The sequence below is a fragment of the Harpia harpyja genome (genome assembly GCF_026419915.1).
Source record: "Harpia harpyja isolate bHarHar1 chromosome 5 unlocalized genomic scaffold, bHarHar1 primary haplotype SUPER_5_unloc_1, whole genome shotgun sequence".
NCBI lineage: Eukaryota > Metazoa > Chordata > Aves > Accipitriformes > Accipitridae > Harpia > Harpia harpyja.
The window spans coordinates 4,714-16,226 of NW_026293153.1; the positions used below are offsets into that span (position 1 = coordinate 4,714).

At 46.8% G+C, this 11,513-nt stretch overlaps 1 protein-coding gene across 1 annotated transcript; it reads right to left on the reverse strand.

The window, feature by feature from the left end:
* Window positions 1–279: 279 nt before the first annotated feature.
* On the reverse strand, window positions 280–10,857 carry LOC128137951 (uncharacterized). The gene is given in 8 exon segments (XM_052779214.1): window positions 280–324; window positions 327–486; window positions 665–809; window positions 1,210–1,282; window positions 5,294–5,351; window positions 7,729–7,835; window positions 9,825–9,856; window positions 10,800–10,857. Coding segments are annotated over 8 exon segments (678 nt in total).
* Window positions 10,858–11,513: the final 656 nt, after the last annotated feature.

Here is an 11,513-nt window from a genome sequence, read left to right on the forward strand (position 1 = left end):
TAAGGGGACCGGCATACATTATGATTAACAAGGAGTTTTATTCCTTCCAAAACTAACCCACCTATCAAACAGTTACTGCCGACGTTCAACATGTGCTGTGCAGAGAACAGACCACTCTTGCGGCACACAGCTTCGACAGCTTTAGAGCGCTCCTTTAGTCAGCAATGCCCAGCAACTGTTGGCGGGGCTCCTTTCATTTAGGTTTGAAATGGTGTCTTTGGGACACCAAAGTTACAAAGGCCACAGTTGCTAAGCGGCCAAATAAAGGCCATACTTGCCTTAAGGGGACTGAAGGTCCCTCCCAGGAAGGCCTCGCGAGAAGGGGCAGTGTGTAAAAGTCCTTTAGAAACTGGGCTGGAGATGGCACTCCTCAGCTGATAAAAGCCACAGCCTATGAGGGCTGTGACTGAGGTCAGCAACCCTCCCCTGAGGAGTTTTTTCCCCAAAGACAGCTCAGAAGAGGACCATTTCCCGGGAATGTTGCACCTTACCACAAGACAAAAGGACACCCCTGAATGCTCCTTTGCCTTGGCAGACTTTGGTTTAACCACAGAAAAGAGGTACCCATTCTTCAAGAGAACGGAGAATCACCTGAACTGCCAGAATCAGGCACAGGCTCGGACAGAGCCAGGACTGCACCTGCTCGTAGCTGCAGTAGTCGTACCTTCTCCAGAACCTGGAGAGACCTCTTCCTTCTGACTCCACGTTTCCTTTGTTCACCATTTGGTCCAGTTGCTGCAGTAGCTGCACCGCACCCTCAGCCTGACCGGTTCCTGTTCTTTGTTCAAGGTTAGATCCCACAGGTGCCCCTGTAAGAAACAGCAGCAAGAACAAAAACACAAGCTCGCTCTCTCCACACTCCCTGCAGACCCAACGGCAGACCCTGAAACCGAGAGGTGGGTCCAGGCTCTGACTGACGTCACGCCTGGGAGCTTTCAAAGCAATCACAGTGCAGACTGGTTTGGAGGTAGGCTCCCATCTCACAGCCCAGCTCTGAAAGAGCTACGGAGCCTGGCTCTATGGGTGGGAATTGCTTACAGCCAAAATCATTGCTGACCTACTGCTCTTCGGTGGTTCTAATTCCTAGTCTCACGTGCTGGAAAATACCAAACACCACTTTTAAAGGAAAACTAATGCCAATGTCATCCTTGCAGCTTTTGATATTGTATGACCAATTCGAATGAAACAAGCCAGGAATTCCTTACTTACACAAACTCACTCGGTTACAGCCCACAGTAAGGGATGCTGGACTAAACTCACGCTCATCTTCTTTGGAGGAATTCTGAAAGGAAAAGGAACCCAAGAACTTTCACACCATTGTTGAAAATATTTTGATAAAGAAATTAAAATCTAATTATATAAGAGAGTTTGGTTTAATTAAGAAGTAAAAAATTGTGAAGCATAGGTATGGGAGTGTTAAGTTTGAAATGTAGTCATAGGAACTTAGGAAGTTTAGAAAATGTACTATGTGTGACTATAAGAATTCAAGTATTGTCTAAAATCAGTTAACCACAGAAACTTTGGCAAAGATTTGTTGGTTTGTAGTGTTTTGTTTTAGGAAACTAGGGAAACCGTTATGGACGCCAGTTTGCTGCCTGGAAACCCCTTACCCTTCCCACCTCGATCTAATTATCGAGGATTCCAATCAGTAGAGTTAAGTGAGATTAACCAATGATTGTTTTAACATAAGAATATTCATAAGATGGTGTGACTGAAGGACCAATTATTAGAAAGGTTAAATTTAAGAATAGACATAGTATGCATTTTTATGTAAACTAATATAGATGATGGTGAGAATCGTACTGCGCAGAATCACCGAAGAGAGGTCAAGAAGCGGACAAGTGAGGAAGACTATGGAAGACCACCAGAGGGCTTCTGAAGACCACCAGAGACCTTCACTGCGCTTGCGTAAAGGACATTTACATATGTTAATAGTTTCCGGGAAATCTAATGATTATGTATAACATTTCTCGGAAATCTAGTGAATATGTATAACAGGTGTGCATTTAACCTGCATAGTTAAACCAGACAGATGCACACGATAGGTGGAGCGATCCCCCGTGTGCCCAGTGCTGCAAGAAAGGAGTGCCTGCTTCTTAACTTCTCATTGCTGTTAAGGAATTTTATTCCGGATTTCGGCAACACCATGTAAAATTCTGTTCTACGGGAGATCTTTGTTTCTTTGCTTGCTTGCTTGAAGAACTAAAAGGCAAGGTCTACTCTCTTGTTCTGTGACTTTATTTTCTTTCCTGCTACTATGAGGACTTTCTTCACCAATATCTTTCTACCCCTCCCTCCTCAGGACATTCCCAGGCCTAACATAAAGCTGGAATTCACGGACTAGACTTTAATAGAGCAGATAGATAGTGAAAGAGGAACAGCAGCTATGGCACAGACAGAGATTTTAAAAAACATCGACAGAGGTGCTGTGGGGAATAACAGCCGCTGGACAATACAGGCCCCTAGACATCAGCCCTGCTAAGACACACTCATAGGAAGCAGAGTAACAGGGCAGGGACAAAAGTGAAAAGTGCCAGAAGCAAGAGGTGAGCCAGGAATACCCATTCGCAAGGCTATCAGCAATACAAAGGACCACAAACAACAAAACCACTATGTAAGCTTCTTCAGGAGAAAGTAAAACAACTTTGTCACAGAGATAAGAGAAGAGAAGAATAGATCCCTCCCTGATGGTGCTTCTCTTGCACTAAGCTCAGGTTCATGTGAAATTCCAAACTTCAGACGGCCAGAGATCTTTGCAGTTTAGTCTCAGAGCATTAACTAAGGTAGCAAAATTATCTGCAGTGACAGGCTGAGCGTCTCCCCGTTCTTTCTTCCTTGGACTTCTACTGGTGCTCCTGGTAAGCAGAAAGATGCACAGGCTCAACTCCAATCATCCTGACCGGACAGCCTCCTGTCAAAATTGCAGGCCTGGAAGGCATTTGGGTGAGAGCTGAAAATGCAATCTATTCAACAGTCATGCGACTGCGGCACTTCCATGCTCCTCCTTCTGAATCGACTGCCGATGCTGTAAAGTCAGTCCTACGTGTACTAAGCAGACAGATTTCCTTCATGTTTTAACGAGACCCTTCCCTTTTCGAGATGCACTCTAAAACACCAGCTGGATTTGGATCCAAAGTCATACACTGCTCATAAACTGAACAAGAGCCCTGCAGGAATGACCAGAAGAATCCTGAGAAAGTACAGGCACTACTGAGATGTTTTTTTCTAAACCCGATCTTTCTTCTCATCCTGAATACCAGAAGAAAACAAATGGAAAGCAAACCAAATGGAAGGCATGTCACAGAAGCACCTGGCTCTGATCTCCTAAAAAAGCACACAAGGGAGAGGTCATCTGCTCAGGATTCCATGCGGTGCTCCTGACATCTGGTCTGGTATTCATAAAGACACCAGTTTGTGTCTGGAGCTCCCTCCCAGCGTAACAGTGCCCTGACGAGTGCAAATTGCAGGTACGAGTCACGGTGGCACAAGCATCTCTTCTGGAGAAGGTTCTTCTCACCTCAACTGGTATATACCAAGCTGATGATTCACTCATCCTAGTTCCAGTTTACCTGGAAAGAGCTCAGGACATGTCCTCCCACATCAGTTAACACAATAGGAGGTTACGGTGACGTCTGCCACCTACCACATCATTTCTCAGGGTCCAACATGCTAACCTGGAGCTCCAGCTTCCGAGGACCCTAATGTTTGGGAAATTCAGCCACTGTACAAGGAGCGGAGGCATTCTGGGGACAGCGATTATAGCAAAGCGGGGAATAAAAAAAAGCATCTTTCAGAGGATGACCTTATCCCACCAACAGAGTGTTTGGAGCACCTGAGGAAAGAAGCCAGAAAGGGCATGTGTAGAGACACCTGTCACTAATCCTGCAAAGGTGAGCTGAGGGGAATAAAAAGGGATACAGGCTTTAGAGACAAATCAGCCTGCTTGTTTTAGAGAAGTTCTTCTGTACTGGAGGCTCCTGAGGAGTTACCAGGCAGTCTCCTTCCTATCTTGAAAATCCAAGAAACCTGCCAAAAACCCCTCTTCTGAAAGAAAGTTTTGGGCTTACAACAAGGTGAGGGCTGTTTCAATACAGGATTTTACCTGTGCAGGCTGAAGGTAACCATGCAACTAGCAGCACCTGAAACTGCAGACCACTGTATATGCAGGGGATCCCTGCAGAGCAATTATGCTGAGATTGGCCCTTTGAAACCAGTCCTACAGCAGCAAGCAGGCAGTATGCCCTGGCCAGCAGGCAGCAAGCCCACAGATGATATTTGCGTAAAGGCTCAGCCAGTTGTGGAGAGGTCCAAAAGGTTTCTGAAATGGGGGCAGCACGTCATCACGCAGAAACACGCAGAAATCTGGGCATCTGATGCAACTGTTCACCTCCCAGGGAATGGTGGGAGAAGCAGCTGTTCCTTTTATACCACCAGGCAACTTCCTTTCTGGACAACCCCAAGAGGAATAAGTTTGCCTCCTCGGAAAAGACTCTCTCCAAAGAGCTGGAGAGGGAAGGCGGCCAGGAAGGCAATAGCATGGCAGGGGTTTGAACTAAATGCAGAACGGCTATCAGGATCCAGAAAATGGATGAAATGCACTGGGAGGATGGGCAACAGCCAGGAGGAGGAGAACAGGGGGGGTGAGGGAAGACCCTCCTACCTAAAGGGTGTGCCTAACAGCAGCTCTGTCAGAGCAGCCTTTTAGCTTGTGGGCTAAAAGAAAAAGACTCTCGCCCTCCTGACAAGGTCTCTGGAGAACAGTGGGTTTAGAAAGCAACTGCCAATCCCTCTGGAACAATCCTGTCGTAAATCTGCCTTCTGATGACATAGCAAGAAAAGGCATGACACCGTTTCAAGAAGAGGGAGATGCCTGCAAAGCCATCTGCACAGAGAAAGGACACTGGTGAGGAGTGGCAAGTACTCGCGCTGAAGCCAGTGTCAAGGTGTCAGCACCCACTCTTGGCCCTTCATGGAGTTCTGCACAAAGGAGCAGGTGAGGTAAAAGAGGACTGGAGTCTCTTGAAGACAAGGCAGGGCAACCTTCAGGTTCAGCTCCGAGAGGCTAAGCTCACCCCTAGAGTTTGTAGCTTCACAGTCAGAAAAGCCTGTGTTGGCTCCCGGTCAAACTCATCCCGTGGCTAAGTTTGATGAGCAGGAATCACAAATGCCTCCATGCAGGTGATGCAGGTGAAAAGGGAAAAAAAGTTACCTGAAGGCATTTTTATGCTTGCCACTTTAAGAATCTAGGACTAAACAGATGCTATTGCCTCTTTCTGAATATTCTGTAGCTTACCGTTTCAAATCCATGCTTTGCTTTACTCGTATGGCAAACACGCCCGGCTCCAGTTCGAAAAATAAGTCAAACAGGTAAGAACTGAGTTTACCAAAAGTCACAAAAAGGAAGCAGTCTTGTAAATGGCTGCTCAAGTATTTCATTAGAAAGCAGGGGTTTAGCACCTCCCTCTAAGCCAACAAGATAGATACCCTTAATCTGTATTTGTACTCATGTTTCAAAGTCTCATTTAAAAAATAAAAATAGGCACTCACTCCAGTATTAGGCTTTCTGCTTTTCTAGTAAGCCCAACAAGCAGTTAAAGGGAAAAACAGCGTGACGTGACAGGGAAAGGGGGATGAGCAGCGAGGTGAGAAAGCTTGCAAATCCTACAAGATTACTAACACAAAGAGAAGGGCAGGTAGCAAAGAACCGTAGAAAGATCTTACAAGACTCGGTCGTGGAGCAATACAATGGCAGAGAGGTACAAAGTGATGCACGTGGGGAAAACCGGTCCTGGCTTCACACACAAAATAGTGCTCTTGGAGCTGATCAGCATCACCTGGAGATTCCGATAGCTCAACACTCAATAGCACTCCAAGAAAACCCAAATCCAAATGCCCCAGGAGGACTTACGAGCAAAAGAGCTTCCCAAAAAGAAAAAAAAGATCAAGAAGTGGTCTGACTACAGCAGGCAAACTCCTTCCCAGGGTGGGGGAATGCTCAGACTGAATGCTCAGCTCTTCAGTCTAACAGAGTAACCAGAAAAAAATGACAGAAGGCTTGAAGTTGATGCCTGACCGGTTTAATCTTGAAATCAAGAATACACTGTAGAATTATTAACTGTTTTAATCTTTTCTGGAATAGCCTAACTGCTGGGGCAAGACACAGGACTAAGAGAGAACTGCCAGACTGGACCATGAAATAGCCCTTTCTGGCCTTGTATTTTATGAATCTACAACTCACGCCTTGGCTAAAAGAGATTAGAAAGCATTCTGGATCCTGGTCTCATTCTTCACTCATGTCCAGCAGTTTTATTGTGACTAGAAACTGATGGAGGGGGTGGGGTGGGGAATGAAAGGACTACATCTGTATGAGCAGGAAAAGAACTGGCTTCAGACTTCTCCCATTATAACCTCTGCATGAAATACATTTGGGAATTGGGTAGAATAGAAGGCAACAAGGGAGATGATTTGACATGGTCTGTACGTCGCCATGGAAGGGGAAAGGTGAGCATAAACACTTCCGACCACAACGCTGGATCTGGGACTCTCTGCCACATACTTGTGAATGTTAAGTACAGACACGAATCTTCTGTTTTTAAAAGCTACACTCCATGAAAGAAAGAAGCCTGCCAGACTATAACTAACAATGGGCCTGCCTCTGAAAGGTAATCAAGAACTAAGCTTGAAGTTAGCTACCACAAGCCAGCATTGCACCCTCGCACTGAAGGCGGCCAACAACACCCTGAGCTGCGTTAGGAAGAGTTTTGCCAGCAGCTCGAGGGAGGGAGGTGATCCTTCCCCTCTGCTCAGGGCTGCTGAGGCCAGTCTGTGTGCTCTGTCCACACTGGGCTCCCCAGGACGAGACTGGGACTCACTGGGGTGAGCCCAGCAAAGGGCCACAAAGATGATGAAGGGACTGGAGCACTCTTCATATGCGGAGAGGCTGGGACTCTTCAGCCTGGAGAAGGCTCAGGGGGCTCTTACCAATGTACACCTGATGGGAAGGAATGAAGAAGAGGGAGCCGGGCTCTCCTCAGCAGCGCCTTCTGGCAGGACAAGAGGCAAAGGGCACAAACTGCAAAACATGAAATTAAAGCTGAACACAAGAAAAAACTTTCTGACTGCAACTGTGGGCGAGCACTGCAATCGGTTGCCCACAGAAGTTGTGGCGTCTCCACCCTTGGAGTCCACTCAAAACCTGAGGGGACACGTCCTGGGCAACCTGCTCTGGGTGACCCTGCTTGAGCAGGAGGCGTTGGACTCGATGATATCAAAGGTCCCCAAAACCTCAATGGTTCTGTGAAAGCCACAGACAGAGATCTCTGCCTCAAGCCGAGAGGCAGCAGTCATCAGCCGACTCAGAGGAACAGGCTGGGAGGCAGCTAGAAAACTGTTCCCAGTTCCTCCCTTGTCATCCCTGCCTCAGCTGTGCAAGCCAGTGCACCGCTTTGTCGAGCTGCCCAGTTCTCATCCCGCTGTGATTCTGCAGGTAGCGTTAACACAAAGGAGTTAGACGGGAAGAGCTCTAGTTAACGGCATGGGAACCTGAAAGCACAGGAGAACTTTTCTCCAAACATGGGCAATGCTGCTTAGATTCTGTCACCTAGGGAAGAGAAGGAAGAAGACAAATGGGCCAAAGGGTTACACAGGAATGAAATACGAGGAAGGCGCAAGAGACATCAAAAACATTGATATGTGCCTTGGAAGGCTATTTTGTAGTCAACTGACCTGCCCATACCCGACTGTGGGCATGAGGCCTCCGCTCCGACTTCCACTCTTCTCCTCTTCACCATTTCTTCCACTGCAGCACTTCCTGACACTTCTTTTCTTCTCTTGACCTTCAAAACATTGCAAACGTGGTATTGATAAAATTTGATTTTGACTTTTTCTGGCAGGTTGACCCTGGCTGAATGCCAGGTGCCCACCAAAGCCATTCTATCACTCCCCCCCCGCCCCTCAGCTGGACAGGGGAGAGAAAATATAACAAAAGGGCTCGTGGGTCGAGATAAGGACAGGAGAGATCACTCACCAATTACTGTCACGGGCAAAACAGACTCAGCTTGGAAAAATTAACTCAATTTATTACCAATCAACCAGAGTAGGGTAATGAGAAATAAAACCAAATCTCAAAACACCTTCCCTGCACCCCTCCCTTCTTCCCGGGCACAACTTCACTCCCGGATTCTCTACCTACCCCCCCCAGCGGCGCAGGGGGACTTTGGAATGGGATTTACGGTCAGTTCATCACACGTTATTTCTGCCGCTTCATCCTCTTCAGGGGCAGGACTCATCACACTCTTCCCCTGCTCCAGCATGGGGTCTCTCCCACGGGAGACAGTCCTCCACGAACTTCTCCAACGTGGGTCCTTCCCACGGGCCGCAGTTCTTCACGAACTGCTCCAGCATGGGTCCCTTCCACAGCATGCAGTCCTTCAGGAGCACACTGCTCCAGCATGGGTCCCCCACAGGGTCACAAGTCCTGCCAGAAAACCTGCTCCATGGGCTCCTCTCTCCACAGATCCACAGGTCCTACCAGGAGCCTGCTCCAGCACGGGGTTCCCATGGGGTCACAGCCTCCTTCAGGCACCCACCTGCTCCGGCGTGGGGTCCTCCATAGGCTGCAGGTGGATATCTGCTCCACCGTGGACCTCCATGGGCTGCAGGGGGACAGCCTGCCTCACCATGGTCTTCACCACGGGCTGCAGGGGAATCTCTGTTCCGGCGCCTGGAGCATCTCCTCCCCCTCCTTCTTCACTGACCTTGGTGTCTGCAGGGTCGTTTCTCTTACACGTTCTCACTCCTCTCTCCGGCTGCCATTTCTGTATGTCCCAGCAACTTTTTTTTCCTTTTTAAATATGTTATCACAGAGGTGCTACCACTGTCGCTGATTGGCTCGGCCTTGGCTGGCGGCGGGTCCGTCTTAGAGCCGGCTGGTATTGGCTCTGTCGGACATAGGGGAAGCTTCCAGCAGCTTCTCACAGAAGCCACCCCTGTAACTCCCCCCCGGCTGCTACCAAAACCTTGCCACACAAAGCCAATACACTTTTCTATTCTAGAACAAAAGGCAGGCTTAATATACATCCGTATTTCGCAACATTGTCCAGGCTTATACAACAAAAAAAACAAAAAATGACTCAGGAATAAAAGATTAGCTGCCTTATTCAAACAGAAGGTAAGCACTGAGAGGCCATCCAGAGAATTATGCTCAACAGTTTTAAACAGGAACTACTGCTTCCCAGGACATCCTATTTGCTCCAGTTTTAGAGGAGGGCCTAGGAACGTAATTAGCTGGAACGTAATGCTAGCAGAGAGAGCGGGATTTTCTCTGGGGGAATTTGGGCAGGACACCTTCACTAATTCACTCCATCTTCAGACACTTACCTGTATTGAAAACAAACCCACCCTGAGCTCTCACTAAACAACAACTTTCCAAAGAAGCTTAACTTTGTTGTTTTCGACACGTACAGCACTTAGGAAACTACTTAATTATTCAGCAATATTGACCTCATACAGACTCTCACAGTGAAGAAACCATTTGACAGCTCAGCTCAGACTTGCCAAAAACACATTTAACTGAAGCCAGCACGGCTCTCGCGTCCTCAGGCAGGACTTCATTCAAAGTCCACTGGAATTGACAGGAAGGTTTCCCTCAACTTGGAGGGTTCTAGGTGAGAATTCACTCCCACCTTACACTGCCTGACTGACACCCTGAAACAGGACAACTATAGCATTGCCTAGATATATATTCTGCTTCTCCAGACTACTTGGAATATCACTTTTTAAAAAAAAACAACAACACACAAAACAAAACCACACACGCAACTTACAAGCTCATCACTGCCCTTGTTTACTTCTTTACCTGTAACAGAGGTATTATAAAATCTGGTGAATATTTGGTGACTGGACTTTCTTTAACCAACTTTAAAGTACAGTTTTGCATTGTACCTCACTTCCTGAGAACAAGATAAACGACTTAGAAACAATGCTGGACTTGCATATGATATCTTGAAACTGAAGAACTGCAAATACAGCTCTTTCAGAATTCCTGGCTGTGAATAACACATGCCAGGGGGATGGGGACAATTGCTTTGGACTACTTGTCCATTTGATAAAGGAGATCTGAATATCTACTAAGCGCTCACAAGAAAGACCAGCAGCAGCTTCTCCCAGGGACCAATAATCAGAACAGGAAACAGTAAGAAAAAACACTCAGTTTTCACAACAGAGCAGGTTCAATGCAGAGTCCCACAAAGGTCTCAGCTGGGGCCTGAGGCTGGTCAGGGAATTCATAGAAAACCTGGAAAATGAGACACTAGGGAGGTGACAACAGTTGCGAATTATACAAAAGACATTATTACCATTATTACTATCATTATTTAGAAAAACAAATGCGTTCTTTCTTTAGGAAAATAGAAACAAAGAGTGTGAAGTTCAATGTCAACAAATGTAGTCAAGCACAAGGAAGAAAAACACGTGTTCCATACGTATGTACTGGCTCCAGCCTAGCTACTGACATTCAAGAATGAAGGCTGGGAGCCACTGGGCATTGCTTCATAAAAATACTAGCTGAAGAGTCAGCAGTGGGTGAAAAGGCAAAGAGAAATTCTAGACATTTTCAAAAAGCAATACAGGACAAAAGAGAACACATTGCTATGCTCTCTTTCAAATCCATGGTACAGCCATACTGCACGCAGTTTTGCTCCCTCTAATTCAAAGACACAGTGGAGGAAGGGAAAGGGAAAAGCAAGACATAGATCGTAGATGTTTCCAGACATTATCCAAACATACCCATAGTGACTTACCACAAGATAGGTTTTGCTGAAAAGAGCTGAGTTCTAGATACATAGTGCAACGTCCCATGGACCTGCTTCATCTCCTACCTCTAACTCCTTGACAGCTCTTTCAGTGGTGTCGAGATCCGGAGCGCTGTGAAACAAACAGAGAGAGTTAGTCCCACCCCAACCAAAAAGCAACAGAGCTACATTCCTTGTAAGAGTTTAAACAACAACAAAACATCATTCCCACTGCACAGAGAAAATACTTAGCAGGCAAATGATTTCCCAGTTTATTGTTCTTAAAAAACATCCATTCTTCCACAACGACTGTTCCTTTGCAATTTTCTGCCCTTTTGTATTTTGTGCGTCTGAGGATACAAAGGATGAGAGATCAGATCTTTTCAGTCGATCCTCAGTAACCTTTAGGATTGGGGTTTTTGACAAGGTGCCCTCAAACCAGCACCTCTCTCTTCCAGTCTATTGCAATGCCATTCTGCTCAAGGGACTAAAAGAAAGAACCGGCAGGACGTGTCTCTTAATCCCCTCCACAGTGCAAACCTGCAGAGGAACGGGCCTTCACGGCATTGGAGCTAGGCCTTGTGATGCTGGGAGCTGTGTACTGCCTGCATCAAACTGTGTTCCCAACTAGTAACTACACCTTTTGTAAGTCAGCTTCTCAAAAGTTGTTTGCTGCTAGGTATCGGCCAACAATAAAATGCACAGGGAGAGAGAACGTCTCAA